Source organism: Austrofundulus limnaeus, unplaced genomic scaffold, assembly GCF_001266775.1.
Source record: "Austrofundulus limnaeus strain Quisiro unplaced genomic scaffold, Austrofundulus_limnaeus-1.0 Scaffold609, whole genome shotgun sequence".
Lineage (NCBI taxonomy): Eukaryota > Metazoa > Chordata > Actinopteri > Cyprinodontiformes > Rivulidae > Austrofundulus > Austrofundulus limnaeus.
The window spans coordinates 212,880-234,729 of NW_013953011.1; the positions used below are offsets into that span (position 1 = coordinate 212,880).

The 21,850-nt window shown below is 44.6% G+C and overlaps 2 protein-coding genes across 3 annotated transcripts in view; one reads left to right on the forward strand and one right to left on the reverse strand.

Moving 5' to 3' along the window:
- The window catches only part of gli2a (GLI family zinc finger 2a), an 85,231-nt gene extending 82,132 nt beyond the window's left edge, over positions 1–3,099 (forward strand). For both annotated transcript variants that reach the window (XM_014027034.1, XM_014027033.1), the window contains exons 13-14: positions 333–693; positions 795–3,099. In XM_014027034.1, the coding sequence (XP_013882488.1) occupies positions 333–693; positions 795–2,860 (2,427 nt within the window). In that variant the 3' untranslated portion in view covers positions 2,861–3,099. The remainder of the gene's footprint in view (positions 1–332; positions 694–794) is intronic.
- An 11,516-nt stretch (positions 3,100–14,615) lies between these two features.
- Positions 14,616–21,850, reverse strand: part of LOC106531233 (sterile alpha motif domain-containing protein 9-like) — a gene marked incomplete at its 5' end in the record, with an annotated part of 10,192 nt that continues 2,957 nt past the window's right edge. Inside the window, 1 exon segment of the mRNA XM_014027027.1 lies at positions 14,616–19,117. Coding sequence (XP_013882481.1) covers positions 14,654–19,117 — 4,464 coding nt within the window.

Consider the following 21,850-nt stretch of genomic DNA (forward strand, 5'->3'; position numbering starts at 1 on the left):
GTGTGTGTGTGTGTGTGTGTGTGTGTGTGTGTGTGTGTGTGTGTGTGTGTGTGTCTCAGAGATCTTCTGTTTTTCTCTGCTTCTCTTGTAAATAAATCACTCCTCTTTATAATTAATGGGCCTGAAGCTGAAGCCTACATTAGTTATGATAATAATAATATTTTACAATCAGAATCTAATATTGCAGAATTCTTCATGCAGCTCTCTGAACATGGCATGGCTTCAATGTTATTGTTTTTCTTTCTGTTTTTATAGAAAACTTCTGTACTTTAGTAGAAACATGAATGTTTTAAGACCCCTGGTGGAGCCTAACCCCCCTGTCCCCCCTGCAGACGTATCAGTCCAGTCCTGGCGGCCAGTCGTCCTGCAGCAGTGAGCCGTCGCCTCTCAGCAGCGCCAACAACATCGACAGTGGGGTAGAGATGGCCACGCACAGCGGGGGCAGCTTTGGGGACCTCAGCGCACAGGAAGAGTGCCCCGTGGTGGACTCCACCGTGTCCACCGGGGGTCAGCAGGTGGGGGTGGGACTGCAGCTGAGGAAGACCGCGGCGTATGGCGGCGCCGTCACCATCAAGTTGGAGAACATCAAGAAGGAGAGGCTGAAGACGGTGAGGGAGTCCTGCCCCTGGGTGAACACGGGACCACCGCAGGGCCAGCGCCACGCCATGAAGCTGCCCCCCATCCCTGCAGTCGGTAAGAGAGCCAGGATCTGTAGAGGTTCCCTGAACCCACCTCCACCTGTCAGCTAATGCTAACCCTTTAGCTGCGTGTGCTAACAGACTTTGTGTTTCCAGGTTCCCTGCTGGAGAACCCCACCCTGATGGGTAGCCTGGGCGGTCTGTACCCGGGTCAGCCCGGGGGGGACCTGTCCTCGTGTGAGGTAACCCTGCTGAACCAGCTGAACGAGCGCCGCGACAGCACCACCAGCACCCTCAGCTCCGCCTGCAGCCGCCGCTCCTCCGGCATCTCGCCCTGCTACTCTAGCCGTCGCTCCAGCGAGGCATCCCAGTTCGGGGCGAACCGCCACAACAACATCAGCTCAGCGGACTCCTACGACCCCATCTCCACGGACATGTCCCGCCGCTCCAGCGAGGCCAGCCACTGCGGAGGGGGCGGTCCCAGTCTGCTCAGCCTCACCCCGGCGCAGCATTATCGCCTCAAGGCCAAGTACGCCGCTGCCACCGGCGGAGCCCCGCCCACTCCGCTCCCGAACATGGACCGAATGAGCCTGAGGACACGGATGGCTCTATACGGTGAATCCCAGGACGGGTCGTTGCCCCTCTTCCACCAGCCGCCCTCCGGAGCAGCGCCGAGGCGGTGCAGCGACACAGGATACGCCTCTCAGAGCATGATGCCTCATGAAGTACCCGCCAACCTTCCACGCCGCGCCAGTGACCCGGTGCGTCGCCCCGCTCTGGACCCCCTCTCCTTCCCAAGAGTTCAACGCTACAACAGCATGAACAGCATGAACCCTGTGAACGCTCCATCAGCCGCCGAGCGCCATCACACCCTGGCCGCGCAGGGTTACACTCGCTCCGACGGCAGCCTCCAGCGTTACCCGTTTGGCCCTCGGCCACCCAGCATTTCTGAGCATGTGGCCATGGAGAACATGGCGGTGGATGGAGCCGTGCCTGCAGAGGACGACATGGTGCTTCCAGATGACGTGGTTCAGTACCTCAGGTCTCAGAACTCTGGAGCGTCAGGTCACAACTACAACCACCACAGTCAGACTCAGGGTTACCAGGCGAGCATGGCCCCGCCCCCAGCCTTCCACGGACACAGGAGGATGGCCATGGTGGATGCCAGCATGGCTCAGGCTGGTCAGGTGGGTCCCAGTGGCTCCCAGCAGGCTTTCCCCCCACCGTCGGACCACATGAAGAACATGCCAGTCCAGTGGAACGAGGTGAGCTCAGGGACGATGGAGACCACCACAAAGATCTCCAAGCAACACGTTGGCAGAGGAAACCTGGCTGTTGTTCAGCAGAGGCACAACTTCGGCTCCCTTCAAACTCAGGGCCTGAGCAGCAACCAGCAGGTGGTGCCCATGAACCAGAGCATGTCTGTGCAGGGCTACATGAACCACAGCAACCAGAGGATGCTCAGCCTGTCCCTGCAGCAGAGGCAGGTCATGAGCGGGGGCTTCAATCAACCGTTGAGTCACCAACAGACTGGGAACATACAACCTGCTCAAAACAGTGTGGCAAACCCAGAACTGCAGAGCTACCGAACCAGGACCCAGATGGAGGGCTACGCCCAGGTGGACCAGCATGGGGTTCACAATGGTCCCAGAGGGATGCTACTACCCAGGCCCCCCGCAGAACCCAGGTTCAGACAACACGTCTATCCTAACGTGACCCAGCCGAGCCGAGCCCCCAAAGTGTCCGATCTGGGTCAGCGTCACGGCATAGACTCATCTGAGGCCAGCCCAAAGAGGAACTCGGAGAACACTGCTCTAGTCTACACGGCTCAGATCCACATGTTTGAGCCCGCCGCTGTGGGCCTCGACACCTCCATGTCCCCCTGCAACCCCCCCGAGGCCAACATGGCCTCCCCGGGAACCAACCAGGTCTCCAGCAGCACGGCCGACTCCTCCACCAGCAGGTCGGGAGGGGCGGAGCACGCTCAGATCGACTTCGACACCACGCTGGACGATGGGGACCACTCCAGCCTCATGTCGGGGACGCTGAGTCCCGGTCTCCTGCAGAGCCTGTCCCAGAGCTCGTCCCGTCTCACCACCCCCCGCAACTCCGTCACGCTGGCGTCCGTCCCGGCGGGGATCAGCAACATGGCAATCGGGGACATGAGCTCCATGCTCACCGCTCTGGCTGAAGAAAGCAAGTTCCTCAACATGATCAGCTGAGACCCCCACAACCCCCACACCCCCCTTACCCACACCAGGTCCTTCAGGATGTCCTGAACTCCTCAATGAAAGCACTGATTGTACAAACCAAAACTGGTTCTCTCAGACGGAGTCACTTCCTGTCTGATCAGGAAGCTTCACAGTAAAAACAGCTAGGGTTGCATTATGGGATAAATCTTGTGACAACAGGAACTGAATTTGAATTGCTCAGATTGAATCTGAATGTATGTTAGTGCTGGACGCTATACCGTTTTGTACCGAAAACCGGTTTTTATTTTTGCCATGATATGACTTTTCTGAAAACAGGTGTAAATAGCCTGAACACGTGCGGAACGTTTCGTCGTGGCCGCCAGTGAACTGTTTCCCTGGGGACACGTTTCCTTGCAGCACCGCTAAACGCATTAGCATGCTAACGTTATTGTTGGAACAACTGGCGGCGGGTGGTGTGTTTCAGCTGCTTATATGGTTTTACATTAAAAAACATCCCGTTGTCACCATTGCTGAATAGTAAACAACTCTTCAGTGATGTACACGGTTAGATTTAACGCACTACGTTATAATGGAGACGTTATTGCATGGAGACTCTAGCGTGCTTCTATTGTGAAAAGCCCGGGGGGAAGTAGTTTTGTAGTGTAGCTGAGTTGACTGGTGTGTAAGGTGAGTCGTCCTTTTAAGTTTTATTAACACGTAACGATAGACCAGATAATGATCTCTTCTCAACCCTTCACGATCGGACCTAAATGCATGATTACTGTTTACAACCAGGCAGAGAAGAAAAGACGTTTAGAGGAGGGTAACAGTAATACAGAGGTACAGTACAAGAAAAAATTAATAAGCAAAGTTTGTACATTTTATTATCAGCTGAGCTGTGAGGAAAAAAAATCGTCAAATACCATGAAACCGGTGTAATTGTTGAAAATACCGAGATATAAAATTTGGGTCATACCACCCAGCGCTAATGTTCATAATTTGAAACTGAATGCATTGGTTTGAAAAGGAATTTCATTAAATTTAAACTGAATTTAAAGTTTTGTATTTGAATTAATTTACTTTGAAACTGTATTTTGGTTTATTAAAAATTCAGTTTGACTACTTTCACTTTCAGTTCCATAATTCAGATTTTTGTGTCACATCCTGGTCCTTGAGAAAGCCAGGCAGAGTAATCAAACACAGATCACATCATGGATCAGTCAGCAGCAGCATCTGATCAATATGTGATCCATGATGTGATCATGTAAATGTAACATTTTCTGCATACAGGTCAAATTAATCACTGCAATAAAATAACTTTGTTTTTGTCACTTTTACAGTGGATTGCATCAACTCTGTTACATCCAGAAGGGAAACTTCACCAAAGTGAAACATAAATCTGTGGATCTGTGTTTGATTACTCTGCCTGGCTTTCTCAAGGACCAGGATGTGACACAAAAATCTGAACTATGGAACTGAAAGTGAAAGTAGTCAAACTGAATTTTTAATAAACCAAAATACAGTTTCAAAGCAAATTAATTCAGATACAAAACTTTAAATTCAGTTTAAATTTAGTGAAATTTATTTTCAAATCAATGCATTCAGTTTCTAATTCTGCACATTCAGATTTAATCTGAGCAAATTCAAATTCACTTCCTGCTGGCACAAGATTTATCCCGTATTGCATTTTATCGTGTTTCTTTGAAAAGCCATATTTTTAGCAGCGTTTGATGATAGCCCAGGGTTTATACAAAACATTGGAACAAAAACCGTTCAGTATTTTTGGTGTGACAGGCTTTTATAACGTGGTGCACTGAAAGACGTTCACATTGTGCCTTTCTGAGGACATCACCAGGAAAACCAGCATGTAGAGACCAGACCGTGTTTTTCTCTACATTCTACTTTATGGTAACTGCTTTAATTTATGTTAAAGGCTTTTTTATGTTTAAACTGGGGCTGCCAGAAGTTCAGAAACATCAAAATTAATTCTTTTATCAGTTTTAGTCGCAGAAAGTTCAAACGTAATTATCAGTTAAAAATGTCTGCACATGCATTCAGCCAAAAACCTTCAAACACTTCACTGTCATTTTGTTCACTTAGTTCAAATTTGATCTGTAACCTGATGAAAAGAACACCTCATATTTACAGTGGGCTTCAGTAGAAAGGTAAATATCTTACCTGCTGCAGGTAAAAATAGAAGCTGAAGCTTTGAGCTTAAAATTCTTATTTTTTCTCCAAACTTCTGACCTTTTAATCTAGAGTCAAATATTTCACTTTGATCACTCAGATCAACATTTATTGTTTATTTTTGCACTTACTCCCCTCTGTTCACTAAATGAAAATGCTCAACAAGCTGTTTCTGTTGTTGCATCTTTAGCTGTTGGAACAAACACAATAAAAGGTTGTTTTTTTTTATAAACTTTGAACCTAAATCTGACTGAAATGAAAGCAGCAGGGTTCAGTAATGAAGCGTTTCTGTGGCAGCCCTGGTTTGAATGTTAGCAGGACTCTGATGTTCCTCTCTGGCCCCCCGGATCAGAGACTTGAGCCCCCCCCCCCCATCCCCGTGGTTCTGGTTCAGGCTCTGGAGGGGAGAAGAACAGAACGTGACATGTGAACAACGCCTCCATGTTCCTCCATCAGATCTGATGAAGGCCCGTCTCTAAAAGAATATCCAAGTAGCTCTGAGTGTTCTCAGCAGAGACCCGGCTCTAATTAACACCCCCACCCCCCGCGCCCCCCCACGGGTCCAGGATGAACTGTAGAGTCCACCAGGGGACTCAGACTTTGAAAGTGAAATCCTGTTTTGGACAAACTCTCATCAGAGTCTTGACTTTTTCTTGTTTGCTGGATTTCTCTAAATGTTTTTGTGTACGCTTTCATATCCGCTCTGTGTGTCTGTATATAGATTTTGTACATTTCAAAATAAAATAAAATATCTCTTTGTTTCTGTTAAAACTCCTGCTCTGTGGCTTCTGCTGTGGATCTAAGGACCAACAGAGTCTCCGGACCTCAGGCGTCTTCGTCCTCCATGGTGCCGTTTGGTTCGTCGAACCAGAACCTGAAATTTAACGAGTTTTAATTAAATAAACACAAACTAAAATAAAAATAGTTCAGATTAATGCTGTGATCTTGGTCCGTCTAAACTCTCTTACATCAAACCAGAGATCCTCAGGTGGACTGAACCAGTCCAGGACCTTTAACTGGTTCTTCAGGGTTTCAGTCCGTTTGGTTTTCCTCAAGCGTTTCTGTTTTTTTTTTTTGGCTCCATCCTTGTTGAAAACATCCCCTCATCATGATGCAGCCACCGCCGTGCTTCACTGCAGGGATGTGTTCTCAGCGTGATGACACCCAAACATGTTGGTGTCCTGATGTTTGGATTCATCTGAGACCAGAACCAGCTTAAACCAGGAGGAAGGTGGTCCGATGTGGGCCACAGGAGGAAGGAAGGTGGTCCGACTCGTTTCTCATGTTGGTGAGAAGAAAGGAGTTTTATTTTGGCGGGTCGGTTCAGCTCAGTCGCTGAGTTTTAGCTGTTTTTGTGTTTGACCTCTGACCTCTGAGGTGAGGTCATCATAATAAGGTGAACCTCTGTTCTGGGATAAGAGGACCAGGACTTGTGTCTGCTTTGGTACTAGACCTATCTGACCCGGTCCAGTCTGGATGAGCCTCGGGGGGGTCCTGTGATGAAGGACGTCATTGTGGTCTTAGAGTCCAGGGTCAGAACCAGATCTATGTGACCCCTCTTGGTTTGTGCTGTGTTTCCGGGCCGGGGTCAGAACCTCTGAGTGSGCTGCAGAGGAATGCAGCCGGGGATCTTTTTAAAGACTTGATGGACTGGGTGACCTGGTCTCAGCTGAGACCCCCTGGTTCAGGGTCTGTGACCCCCTGCCTCTGATCCGATCTTTGTTTCTCTAGAATCAGAACCTCTTTAATCTTTTATAAAAGTCGATTCCTGCAGCGGAAAAATAAAACCTGCTCCAGTTTCTGATTGTTTGTTTGGTTTAGCTCGGGCCCACACGACCCAAGAGGTTCTGAAAAGCCACAGAGATGATGCAACCGAGGCGGTTTGGTTTCTGCTGCAGCCAAAACCACAATCAGATTTTTCCTGAAGCAAAACCTGAACTTTTGACCTTTTTAACAAAGAGTTCTTTCTATCTGAGAGTTTTTACCTGCAGAGCTCTAATTATCCTGAAGAACAGGATCCGTTCTTCTTTCTGAAGCCGGGTCGGAGCTAACAGTCGTCCAATCATAAGTCAACCTGAGCATGAATGAGTCAGACCAACATAAAACCAGATCATCTGACAGCTCTCTGCAGTCTGAGGTAGAAACATCCAGAAAAGATTAATCTTCATTCTGCACACATTTATAGTTTCAGCTGCATGTTTCACCAAATAACTGTAAAAAAAAAAACTCCATCTATCACTTGGCTTTTAAAGAGCTCTGCAACATGTTGGCTTTTAGCACCCCGAGTGTCAAAATGCTCCATTTTAGGTGACAAATCTCACATGTGAGCATCTGCTCAACCGTCCCCAACAAGCCCACGTTTCAGAGTTTGGACTGAAATCTGTAACCATGTGGGGTCACTTCAAAGATGCTGCTTGCTTTGGTTCAGGGCTGAAGTATCAGTGAAAAGAAACTAAAGTTTGTTTTTAAAGAAAAGTTTTAGGTTTATTTTTTACAAATCAACAAACATGTTTTCACACAGCGAAGCTTTTACCTTCAACAAAAACTGAATCCTCCAGAAGTTCAGCCAAATAATCCTTTACGTTTAGTTCAATTTAGAGTAAATGATGTTGAGGAAGAAGCTTTTTTCTTTCTGCTATTTTTTTACTTTTTTGTGCTTCTTTCTGCTAATTGGAGCTATTTGTGCTTCTTAAAGTTGATTTCTGCTATATTCAGCTATTTGATCTGATATTATAATGTTCAGCTGTTATAAAAAAACTAATTCACAATTCAATGACTATTTTAGCTTCTTTTTGCTTCATTCAGAAAACTTGCGCTCCTTATGCTAATTTAAGAATTTATGGCTACATTTTAGCCGTTTTAATGTGCATTTTGGCTGTTTTAGCTATTTTTACAATAAATGATTACTTTTCTGTGCTTTTATGCTTTTTTTGTTCAATTAAAATTTTTACAACTTGTTTATTTGGGTGCTAATTTCAATTTGGGGCTGCTGCCTTTAGCTTATTTTTGTGCTAATTTTAATTTTTCTGCTATTTTAATTCTGCTTCTTTCTGCTATTCTGCTAATTTCTACTTTTTTGTGCTTCTTTCTACTAATTTAATCTATTTCTTACAGTTCCCTCCTGCTATATTCAGCTATTTGCTGCAAGTTTAGTTCATTTTCAGCTGTTTTTAGCTAAAGTTAGAGTTTTTAGGCTAAATTCACAATTCAGTGGCTATTTTAGCTTCTTTCTGCTTCATTCAGGGAACCTCCTTATGCTAATTTAAGAATTTCAAACTATATTTTAGCTGTTTTACTGCAAATTTCAGCTGTTTGAGCTATTGTACAAAAACTTATTTTGTACTTTTATGATTTCTTTTCTGATAATTTTACATTTTTTAAAACCCCATCAYCATCTGGGTGCTAATTTTAACTTGTGGGTGCTACCTTCAGCTTGTTTCTATGCTAATTTTAGCTTTTTTCTGCTATTTCTGGTATGGTGTGTGTGTGTGTTAATGTTTTATTTTGTTTCTATTTTGGTTTTCTGTCTTTCTCTGTTTACCCCCTCCWGCCTGCCTTTGCTCTAGCCCCGCCCACTCTCACCTGCTCCAGGTGTTTCTTGTTTTTCTCATTAGTTGGCCTTTATATTCTGTCTTCAGTGTTTGTCTGATCATTGTGTTGTTCACAGCCTGTATGATTCCTTGTACCTTGTGTTGTCCCGCCACACCAAGTGAATTGTTTGAGCTGCCTTGTCAACATTTTTTGTTTAAGATTTTTTTTTTTTTGCCTTTTTGACGCTGCCTGCCCACTGGGTTCTTTCTTGCCTAAAAACATAACAATTTCAGCTATAATTCTGCTCCTTTTGTCTATCCTTATGGTGCTTTATTATGCTTTTTTTCAACTTTTCAAATGGTTTTAACAGTTTTGCTATAAAACATTTTTCAGCAGCTTTCATCTAAAGTTGTCAGCAAACATTCACACTAGCATTTTTGCAAAAAATATGCAATTTCTCTAGTTTTAGGTGTATTTGATTGGTTTTGAAGCTCAGTTTTAGAAACCTTTCAGAAACATTTAAAGTCCTATCCTTCCTTGAATGAATGCATGTCACCTGTCGCCTCTGTTGTCAGAGTTTCATCAGTTTCAGCAGCTCAGCATCAGGTTTACTAAGTCACAGACAGAAAGTTTCTGTCTCAGGTGTGGACGCTGCAGTCTGGATGTCTCTCTGGCTGCAGATCAGAGCCTCTGAGACTAAAAGCTGCTCCCGGCTCCCGCTGAAAATCTGCTTTTGTTCCTGATCAAAAAGCTCCGGCTGCTTTTTTATTCTCCTCTGGCTGCGTGTCTCTGCGACAGCGGTTAGAGGAGCCAGACCCTCGCCGACCCCTGAAGTCCCCCCCCCACTTCCCCTGCTTGTTTCTGTCCATTAGCAGCTCAAAGGGGGAGTTTCTGCTGAAAACAAACAACAACAAACAAAAGCCCAAAGTGGGGCAAGGAGTGCAGAATAATTGCGAGCAACAATTTCCAGCAGATGTCTGTTTGGACTTGGCCCTGGGCTCGTGGCCCCGTTAAATATAGTCATTTGATTGGAAAACGAGCGGCGTGAAACGGGCCTGCGTCCAGCCGGACCATTCCAGGCCTCGCTAATGACCCCCGAGGGGTCAGGGGGTCGGCGGAGTAAAAGCAGATCAGAGAGGATGTGGGGGCCGTGGGCCAGGACGGGTCCCCATAAATCTGAAGCCCATTCTCAGAGGAAGCCATCTTTTTTTTTTTTACCTCGCCGTCGGAATTAAAATCACAATCGTCACGTTGTGCTCCGCAGCGTGTGGAGGTTATAATTCAGGGCTGGCAGGAGGAGACGGTGGTACCGGACTGTCAGGAGCAGGGTCAGCAGAATCCAGTATTTTCAACTGGGTCAGAGCCATGGCTCCGGAGAGGCGGGAGACCAGTGTGACAGAGATGAAACTGACAAACTCAAATCATGTTTCAGGACATGAGCGAGTTGTTGAAGAAAGTTCAGGTTCAGTCACACTCAGAGTGAATGTTGAGGAGGACTGTCTGCTACTACCACAGGAGGACTCGGCTCTCTCTTCACCACGACAGACCGGTACAACGCCCACATCACTGCAGACTCAGCATCAATCCACCTGTTGATCTCCTGCTCCATTCTTCCCTCATTCATGAACAAGACCCTGAGATACTTAAACTCCTCCACTTGGAGCAGGACCTCCTCTCTGACCTGGAGACGGCACGCTACCCTTTACTGGCTCAAGACCATGGTCTGGGATTTGGAGGCACTGATCCTCATCCCGGCCGACACTCAGCTGTGAACTGTTCCAGTGAGAGCTGGAGATCAGGATCTGATGAAGCCAACAGGACCACATCATCCACAAAAAGCAGAGATGTGATCCTAAGGTCAGCAAAAAGGATCCCCTCAACACCTYGGCTGCTCCTAGAAATTCTGTCCAGAAAAGTTATGAACAGAATCRGTGACAAAGGACAACCTTGGTGGAGTCCAACTCTCACCTGAAACGAGTCCGACTTACTACCATCAATGTGGACCAAGCTCTGGCACCGGTCCTACAGGGACCTAACAGCCCGTATCAACGGGACTGGTACCCCATACTCCTGGAGTACCCCCCACAGGAGTCCCAGAGGGACACGGTTGAACGCCTTCTCCAAGTCCACAAAACACATGTAGACTGGTTGAACTCCCATGTACCCTCCAGGACCCTGCTGAGGGTGTAGAGCTGGTCCAGTGTTCCAGGACCAAAACCACACTACTCTTTCTGAATCTGAGATTCGACTATCAGACGGACCCTCCTCTCCAGGACCCCTGAATAGACCTTACCAGGGAGGCTCAGAAGTGTGATCCCCCTATAGTTGGAACACTGTCTGCGGTCCCCCTTTTTAAAYAGGGAGACCACCACCTCGGTCTGCCAATCCAGGGGAACTGCCCCCGATGTCCACACAATGTTGTAGAGTCACGTCAACCAACACAACCYSACAACATCCAGAGTCTTAAGGAACTCTGGRTGAATCTCATCCACCCCCAGCGCCCTGCCACCGAGGAGCTTTTTAACCACCTCTGTGACCTCGGCACCAGAGACTGGAGAGTCCAACCCAGGGTCCTCAGGCTCTGCTTCCTTGGGAAGACATGTCGGTGGGATTGAGGAGGTCTTCCAAGTATTCTACCCACATCGTCCCGAGTTGTGGTCAACAGCGCACCATCCCCACCATAAACAGTCTGTGGGACTCCGGAAGCAACCGGATTGCAGCTCAGGTGCTCGCTGAGGGAAAAACCGGGCATGGGAGGAGTTTGGAGAGGCCATGGAAAAAGGCTTCCACACGGCTTCGAGGTGATTCTGGTCCACCATCCAGCATCTCAGGTGAGGAAAGCGGTTCACCACCAACACTGTTTATGGTCTTTAACACTGTTTAATGTTTTCCCCAACCAGATTCATCATCCTACACTGAAGCTGATTCAGCCCTGGTGAAAGTTTAAGTCTTTCGTTTGGTAAATTTAATGTTTGATGTCAAATTGAAGATGCCTTTCTTGGAAAAATTAATTTTGTGCACAGAAGTTATGAAAAGTTTGACTGATTTTACTCCTCGGACGCAGTGGGACAGTTACTGATGATGAAAGCCACCAGCTGATCCTGCTCCATGGTCCTCACATGTCTGACCAGGTCTGAGCTGAGTCTGCAGAGCTCCTGCAGATGTTCACAGAGACTGAATTCTTCAAATGAGGTTGGAGGTCAGATTTATGACAGTTTGGATGATTTTGTCTCCAAAAATCAAGTTGACCCAGAATTAGATGAGAACTGCCGGAACAAGGAACAGAACACTTTTAGAAAAAAACTGATGGGGCTGCAATTAAGATTTTATAATTATTGTTTATATATTAAATACTAGTTAATTTAGTTGAGATTTGAGTAGTCAGTGTTTTATTTATGTACTCGGCTTGTTGCCAGTTATAATTTAGAGAGTAAATGTTTAAACATACCATGATTATTTTTATTCTCTTGAACTGGAATTATGTAAATTTGTRTAAAATTATAGGTTTGAATCCTGTAGTAGTCAAAGCAAAGTTATGGTGAATTAATATAGAAACTATAGAAACTCCTCGGGCTGATGAGTTAATGAGAAATAAAAACTTCTCCAGGCTGAGAGGAAAAGATGTTTCAGTTCCTGAACAAAGGCCTCAGTTAGAACTGAGATCAGCTCTGAGACGCTCTCTGCAGGACAGGAAGTAGTTCATCACACACACACACACACACACACACACACACACACACAGAGGCCACTTTATTGTGTATCCATGCAGTTTGACACTTGAAAGCAGGAAGTGATCAACTCTTTCCCTCTCAGAGTCAGATCAGAGTGGAAGCTGCTCCTCCAGATGATCAAATTAAAACAATATCAATCAGTTCCACTTATTCAGACAACTGAAGACATTTATCTTTGTCTGGACTCATATTTACTTCATTCATCGCCCCTCAGCAGGATGACCTCTGACCCTGGTAACATGGCCATCCTTGGATTGGTTTCAGCCATATGTTTCAGGGTCATGAGTGCTGCAGAACGTGAAGGACTGGTTGAGTAAAACGAACTGAGGACATGTCAGGGTTTAAAGCTGCAGAACAATCACCTCATGGAATTTATYACTTAAAGAATTTGACACCACTTCACAATAAGTGTATACGTTTTAACATAAGGCTTTATAAATAGTCAAACCATTTTAAAACATTTAAAACACTAAAGTAGGCTCACTGATCAAATTATAAACTAGTTCTTCAGACAGTGTCTAAGCATGTGGCTCCCTCTAGTGACCAGCGTGAGTGGATTTATGACAAATCACAACAAATCAGGTCAAACTAATCTACAGCTCTTTTTCAGATTCTTGGCTTTTTAAGCTACATTTTGATGCCTGAAAATCCTGATTTCAGTGATGTGGCTCCATTTGTTCAGACCCCAGGGAAAGGGTTCTAATGAGGATTTCTTATGAAAGCAGAAACYTCAAATTATATTTGGATATCAGGGTTTCACAGCTAGTATTGAAAATAAYTTTACTAGCAGGGAWAGTTGCATAAATGTAGGRCTTTTCTTTTCAGAAACCCCTCGCTGACACTGGTCACACATCAGCAGTTACCTGAACATACAGGTGTTTCACAGCTTGATTATGGGACTCTCAGCTGCAAGACTCTGTGTTTTTATGCTTGTWCKGCRAAACAAACGTGAGCTTTGTGACRTTTTAATGCATCTTTATTGAAGACATGTTCTGCAAAACTCAATTAGTTTTTCAAGGAATGTGAAAGTTTGAACAGTTGCAGAAATCAAACATGACAAAAGTTTAAGGAATTACATTAAAAAACTCAAGAAACAATTGGTTGTATCAACAAGAACGGAGCCCTGCGGTACACCACAAGAGAGGAAGACATATTTTCAAACATGACAGAAAAAGGTCTAACAAGAGGTGATCCAGATACATCCACATCCTAATTTAAAAAAATCAATAAACTTTTCTCTGTTAGACCAGTGTTTGTAAAGGAGAGAAGACTGCAGTTTGTACACAGCTTGTGCTCTTTTTTTTTCTCCCAAATCTTGGACAAAAGACCCAGCTGTTTGTTTTAGGCTCATCTTTTCACTACCTTGTGAAAACCTAAATAAAACAGCAAAATATCACATTTTGTTTATTTCATTTAAAATAAATGCTCGTTTTCTGCTACAAAACTGATGTTTTAAAGGAATAGTTTACATATTTCAATTTTATGTTTTTATATATACAGTATTATTAAATGTTTTGCAGTTTAAACGTTGAACCTAACAAACCAAGTGAAGTCTTGAAGTTATTTTACATTTTCCTTTTTTATTTAACTTTATTGTTTCTTGTATTTTGGTCCACATTATTGCATTTAAGGGTTCTTTTCTCTTCATTTGTTTACTGTATTGATGTAAATATTGAAATGAAAACTGGAAGTGGAGAAAAATATGTTCACAACTAATTTTATTCAGGCAGTCCTTTTGGTTCCACAACTTCCGGGGTGGGGGTGGGGGGTCCTTCGCTTCTTTTCACTCAGGCATCACAGCGTGGTGCCCCGGGAGGTCCTTAGCGTCACAAATTACTGCACACGTGCGCTGTCAGCAATCATGGCGGACATGCCGATGAGACTCCTTCGGAAAAAAATCCGAAAAAGAAGCGAAAAGACCAAAGAGCGAAAACAGAAGAACAAACTGAGAGAAGAAGAAGAAACCGGTAAGAAAAACGAGCTGAAAAGATTCGGACGCGGCTCAGGTTCGGTTCTGTTCCGGACCAGCACTGACTGGGATATGACCAGGTTCAAATACACCGTATAAACAGTGAATTTAATAACAATTATTAAATCGTATTTTTACTGTAAAACGACTTATTATAAGCCGTTTATTAGTGTTTTTTACAACACTACCTCAACTTTATTAATCAGATCAAACCGGAAGCTCCAGTTAGAGTCCTTTAAAAGTAAAGTTTATGGGATTTGTAAAAGTTTAGACCGCTGAAAGTATGAATAATATGTGGTGAAATCATTAATAAACTGCTGTCTGGTTAAATATATTAAATAACAGCTCAGTCATGTAGTTTATTTTNTTTTTTTATTTATTTTTTGTTTGTTTAAGCTGGACTTTTTAAGATTCAAGTACAATATCAAGTGCACGAGGGCCTTTCAATGAGAAGCCGATGAAAAATGAGACCTTTGTCCCCTCGGGGTGTCCACTAATCTGACTTCGGAGCGCTGGAATCACTTCAAGCTTCAGACCTGGGGTACAAGTGTGTGCCAGTATCCCATCATGCTTCACTTCACCTGTGACCCTGAGAAGAAGCTCACTCACTTTCCTTTCTTTCCATATCTTGCCGTTTCCCCACATGGAAGAAAACTCGTCAGCTTCGATGAATCTTTTGATCGCCCCAACGTGCACGAGTCGCTCGTAGCCCACCTTCCTCCCCAACAGGAAATGGATAAGGGGACTCTTCCCGTTGAACACTTCCTTCATCTCTTCATAATAAATGGTCTTCATCTTTGAAATGAACATTCTCAGATTTACACGCACTGGATCTTGTGCTTGTGGCCACAACAACACAACTGTGACGAAGAACAGAGCCAAACACTCGTTTAATGGTACCTGTTCATTGTGAACCTGGAAGAGGACGTTCAGCAGCTCCTGGTATTGTATCAAACATTGTGATTGTAGTTTGATACGACTCAACACAAGATTGATGTAGATGAAGTTGATTTTCTCCTTTGGAGATGGTTTGTTCTGCCAGAGGAAGTGATAGTGCCTGGCAATTTTCTCAATTATATCCACTGAAGTTTGTTTTGAGAGACAATCCAGAATCCCAAAGTAGGTATCAGCTTTTTCCTTCTCAAGGAACTGTCTTGTCTGCTCAAGAAGCATCATGGTATTCATCATTTTATTTTTTAAAAGATGAGCAGAATCTGTCCTACAGAAAACTTTAGCGTAGAGTTTGAAGCATCTGAAAAGCTCCATTTGGGCCACTTGGTCACGACTGTCTTTCACTCCAAATCTGGAGCCCAGATTCACGTACAGTTTGTCAAGGTAGTCGATGTTCTGCTTCATCTTGTACTTCAGGTTGTAAAGTAAGCTATCGAACTGTTTCAGAATGTCGTAGTAGACTGCATTTTTATTGCGTCGTGGATCATTTCTCTGTATGTCCTCAAGTTTAACTGTCCCAGAGAGGAAATGACCCATTATGTCATGGTGAACACAGTCACGTGAAAAGACTGGGATCTTTTCCAACAAGTCAATTATCAGAACTCCAACCTGGATTTCTCCGAGACATCCTGACGTATTGAAAGGGCAGTTGTCTGTTTTGATTGTTATTCGCTGAAGTGATTCTTTCTTTGCAAGGCTTTGTGTGTGTTTGAACGCTTCCATGGCTGACTGTGCCATTTTGAGAAAATGGATCAGTTCTCTTGGKCTGACTGGCACTTCATTGCATGTTGTCATTTCATGCTTTAGCTCATGCTTAATCACTTGTGCTGATGTGTCTGCAATATATGAGCTGTCTTTGGAGAGGTCTTTTGCTTGGTCTGCCTGTTTTTTTGCCTCAGAGAAATCCTTCTTCTTCAGATAGTAGTATCTGGCAAGCAACTGAAAGATAATGGCATTTTTGTCAAATAGTTTTGATGCATTTGTTAGCACCATCTCTTCCTGTCCAGGTGTTTCTTTGGCTATTTCTTGAATCAGTGGGGAGAACTGAGATTCCTCTTCTAATGAATGAAATCTTTTGACCAAGATGTGGTGGACACCTTGCATGAGATTGTCTTTGCCTTGAGTGCACTCATAAAACTGCTTTGTTGTCAGCAGCAAGTCTGTAATTGCAGCTTTTGTCACGTTGTGTGTTGTTATAAGTTCCTGCAAACACTGACTTGCAATACTTGAGTGGATGACTTTCACAGCTTTGTAAACTACCTTGCCTTCAACTAAGCAGCTGGCAATGAAGTTGGAAAATTTTCCAAATCCATCTTCTATTTTGACGTTTCCACAAACTGGCTTTGGTTGAAGGTCAAGAAAGTCTTCACACAAGGAGACAGACAGAGAGGAACCCTTGCAGTAAACATTCAACAGAACTAAAACAGCCAAGAGTTGTGCGTTCTTCTGGTTCATGCTGAAGTTTTTCAGAGTGTTACGAACAACTCCTTCAATGTACTCTGACTTGAAGTTCTTCTTCATGATCATGAAACCATAAAAGGTTTCAAAATTCTTGTGTGTTTTTTCGATGTCTTTAAGTTTCACTTCAAACATTTTCAGTTCTTTCTCAGAGAGATGATTCCCAATGAAAACAGTGTTTGCAGTTGGTGCGCTTAACTCCGAGGACTCTGATCTCATGCAGTTTAGAAGAATGACATTTGCAAATTTAGACAGAATGGCTTTCTCTGCACATGCCTTTTCAATGAGCTGGAGCAAGTCATGTACTTTTTCCATGTCATCAAAGTCATCTATCAGCAGCAAAACTGGGATTTTTGGCACTTGCTCTTCATAGGAATGTGTTAAAAGCTGGATCACTTGATCAGCCACTTCGGCCAAGTCATTGCTGTTCTTCAAGACGGCACAGCGAAACTTCTTCTTAAGAGCCCATAATACATGCATGGACAAAGTCGTACCACCACATCCAGGTACATGAAGGAGATTGAGCAACACACAGGCTCTTGTCAGGGAGCACAGGTCTGGTATGGCTACGTCCACGATGTGGTCAAACATGTCTCGTTTGATGAATGGTGCAGATCCAGGCTGCTCAGAGAAATAGAAATGCCACCATAGTACTTTTCCTCCTTTGTAGAAGTTCTCCTCCATGACAATTTTGTCCTCATTTCCTCCTTCACACTGGTTCTCACACAGGATCTCTAAGGTATTCAGGCTACGCTCAACTTTTTTCTCAAGAGGCACTTTGCTTTCACCACCGCACGGCAGGAAACGGATGGCTCTGCGGTTCTTTGACCAAAGACTAAGGATGGTGCCATTGATTTCAGCAAAATTGAGCTCGTATATACACCTGCCAGAGATGTCGATTCCACAGCGAGCCTTGATAAGATCCTTCCATGATGTGAATGCATTTTCGCTGTCTGTTATACAGAGGATTTGATCGGTGCCTCTGAGCTCCTGACAGAAGGTACTGAAAGTTTCAACAAGAGGATCCATCCTCTCCCTTACTGTTGACAAAAGTAAGAAAATGACGAGGAACCTCTTGTTTGGAAGCACATCTTTTCGACACAAAAAAGAAATCACATCTCGAACTGAGGCTCCCTTGTCCATCAACCACCGGTCGGTGTCTGAAGGTTCGTCATGCTCAGTACGTCCATTGCAGAAAACCCAGCTGGTGTTTCGAGTTAATTTCAACTTCTTAGCTATGTCTTCCACTCCTTCTGTGATTTTGTAGTTGGCTGGTAAATGGACGCTTACTGTGCTCTTCTGGTCAAAGAAGCTTTGTAAGCCATGTTCAGCAGATTCAGGGTCAAAGTCCAAAACTGCTGTTGGGTCAAGCTCTATGAGAAATTCTAGATTTTGAAAATGRCTTGGATGGGATTTGTTTGTCACTATAACATATCGCTCAAAATGTGACTTATCCAAAGATGAAGTGCTACCAGTTATCAAGTGACTTAATCTGGAGCCATGAGTCGAGCTTTTTATTGTATTTAGGTGCTTCTTTTCTTCATTTTTGCGTAACTGTGCCAGATTAGGTATATTTTTAAGAAACAGCTCGTACTCTTTAAACCTCTCTTTTTGAGACGTAGTTGTTGGAAAAAGATCCTTGCTGCTACCACCGTCTCGAATATAAAAAGTCTTTGGTGGACGTTTGCTTTTTTTTGTGAGGAGTGTGTGGTAGGCATTTTCTTCACATACCACAGACTCGGGAACAACATCCACTTCAATCACAAATTTGTCAGATGATGTTGCATTTCGGTTGAGAACTTCAACGAATCGAGGAGGCTTAATGCACATTTGAGCAGCATTTTTGTGCTTATGCTCAAAGTAGTCATCAATGGCTAATTTTAGCTTGATTGCAAACTCTTCTTTGTTTTTTACAACCACTCCCAACACTTGACCGTGAACAAAGTCTGGCTTATCTCCTATTCCAAAATGTATGGTGCCATTGGTGCGGCTATTCATGCAGGCAGCTGCAAAACAAATGACCTCTCTGGTGAACTTGGTAAACAAAGCTTCATCCGGTGTATTAATGAGAGCTTTATATTCGTGGCAGGGTTCAATGAAGTTTGAGGCACCTGATTCTGTCACATCAAGAATGCTGCCTTCTACATATCTTGATGTATCGTGGTATCTGCAGAAAGGATAAGGCTTGCATGGTCTTCCAGGCTGGTGTGCAGAGCTCACTGGCTCCTCTGTCATTAATTTCATCGCCTCATCTCTGGCATGGATAATGAGTGTAGCTGGTCCAAATGTCACACCCATTTCACCTAAGTCAGATTTTTTTAAAAGCTTGAGACTTTTACCACAAATGTCTTGTTTTAACAATATATCAGCAACAGAGTCGTCCACGTCTTGCAAACTGCTGACCCATTCTCTCACATGATGTTTACTCCAGTCCTTCATGTCAGACGGCAGACCTTCCTCCTAAAATAAAAATATAAAGTAACATTAGTCTTCCTGATATCCAACAGCATTTTGACAGCACCTAGGCATTGAATGAATTCAGGGTTAAAGTATTAAACATAATGCTGCATGAAACAAACACATTGTACTGTGCAAAAGTTTTAGGCAGGTGTGGTTGAAACGCTGTAACTTAAGAAGACTTTTACTATAAAATCATCAACATTGATGTCTTGGTATTTAACCATCCATGTGTCCTGATGGTGTTTGTTATGGACAAGCAATGACTAAAGCACAACATCACTTTGCTTTATGTCAGGCAGGTCATACGTCCCAAGGTCACAATGTTAAAACCAACAAGCCTGTTGAAAACCACAAATAAGTCGATTGAATCCCTCAGTAAATAATCATCTGCACTGCTTTTAGATGATTGTATACAAATAATAGTTGTGACGTTTTACCTCACCCAAAAGTAAAGAGAGATCATCCTCTCACTCACCAGGAAGTACTCCAACAACTAGGGTTAAGCTAGGGTTAAAGCATAACCTCTACTCTCACCCAAGGTAACAGGAACTTGATTCTCCCTTTTCTAACAGTACCTGCTGTAGGTGGTGGGTACACAGGAGGGGGTTCCAAGTAACTCATTCAAGCTGTGCCACGTTAGACTTAATGGCAAAGTCACAGTGAGGTGGGAATTTGACTTTGTGTTCACAACCGGGTTGTTAACTCAAGCTTTGTCTGTGTCATGGTCTGTGTTTATTTTCCTGAGTTTTCTAGTGTTTTCAGTGTTCCCCTGTGTTTCTCTGCCCTGCAGCCCCACCCTCTCTCACCTGTGTCCTTTTGTGTCTGCTCCAGGTGTGTCTTGTTGCCCTAATTAGTTTTCTGTGTATTTAAGTCCTGTCCTGTCTCAGTCTTGTGTCGGATCATTGTTTGATGTGTTGGTTCTGGTCCTCTGTGCTTTGTTCCCCCTGCCTGTGTGATCCTCGTGCCTCCTGTAAGTTCAGCTGTCTCTACAGCATTTTTGTTATTTAAAATAAATTTTTGTTCTACTTTTGGAGCCTGCCTGCGCCCTGGGTCTGTTCATGCCATATCCTCACAGTCTGGCCCCTCACCAAAACCAATTTACCATGTCAAGCAGTCAAATTAGAATTTCTTATTAATCTATCTAAATTTAGACACCCACCACCCCRACAGTGATGCGTCAGTGAAAACTGGCACGTGATGCGTTGCTCTGCTCAGAGGAACTCCTACTGACAGTGTGTGCAGCTTTCTCCACTGACTCAGATCCGCCTCCACGGAGGAGGGGATCGATATGATCCTGCGCTTGTGGCGTATTGGATTGATCTTTAGCCAGGAGAACCATCGTTGCAGGCATGTTGTATGTAACAGCCCGAGCGGAACCAGCACATGGGCCGTTGTCATCATGCCCAAGAGGCGCATGATGGTTAGAGCTGTGTCACTGACCTGCGGGGCCTGATTTGCGCTAGCAATGACAGCAGGGCCCCTTTTCTGGGTTGGGACAGTCGAGCTGTCATGGTGACTGAGTCCAGATCCACACCCAGATAAGTGATTAGTTGGGCCGGAACGAGAGAACTTTTTTCCCAGTTTACAGAGAAGCCCAACATCCTCAGGTGTGCCGACAGCTTCTCTGTTTGTGACACTGCTTCCTGTCTGGATGGCGCCAGCAGGAGCAAATTGTCCAAGTAAAAACAGGATTCTCGTTCTCGCTGAGTGCAGAGGCTGCAGCTCCGTCTCCTCGCACTTGGAGAAAGTGCGTGGTCCCAGTGCGTAACCGAACGGAAGACGGTTGTRCTGGTACCGAGTCTCCTGAAAGGAAAAACGCAGATATTTTCTGTATGCCGGAATGATCGGGACATGAAAATATGTGTCTTTCAGGTCGATTGATGTGAACAAATCGTCTTCCTGAACACATGTAAGCATCTGTTTGGTTGTCAACATGTGAAAGGGCCTTTTCACTATGTACTTGTTGAAGAATGAGAGATCCAAAATTGGTCTCATTGCACCTGTTTTCTTGGGGACAAGGAAATACCGGAAATAAAACCCTGGCTCGAGTCCAAGCTCGTTCCAGTGGAGCCATGCACTACGCGTATCACGGCGCTGTGATTGGCAGATTCATGCTGGAACTGGGCGGGGCCACCATGCCTCCGCGTGTGACACGGCTCATGTTGCTTGTCTTCTCTTACGTCCGCCGTTTGCCGACGGAATGAAAAGAAGGAAGTGTTTGCGTTCGCCGGCCACAAGGGGGCGGAACAACCCACAGAATGTGATACGGTAGAAGAGGAAAATGTTGGGTGACCAGAGGCCGGCTAGGCACAAGCTTAGCGGACCTTACCCAGAGTGGGGGAAACGTGTGAGACAGGCCGCATCATTAGACCTGACTGAACTGGATACTTGTGAGAGGAATTTGCCCTTTAGGGGAAGATGTTTAGCAAAGAGCCCATCGGGGTTGACGGGGCCCTCCAGCATCTGCTTCTGCATCTTCGCCGAGATGGAAGGAGTGAGGCGTAACCACATCTGCCTCTGCAGCAGATTCATCCACGCCATGATGAAGGACGCACAGACAGCCTAAGCAGCGCAGAGATTTAAAATGGTGTCAGCTGCTGCACAGAGCTCCACCTTCTCCTCCTGCTAGTGCTGGGCGGTATACCATTTTGTACCGAATACCGGTTTTTATTTTTGATTTGATATGAATTTTTTGAATACCGGACATTCCGGTTTAAATAGCGGAACGTTCCA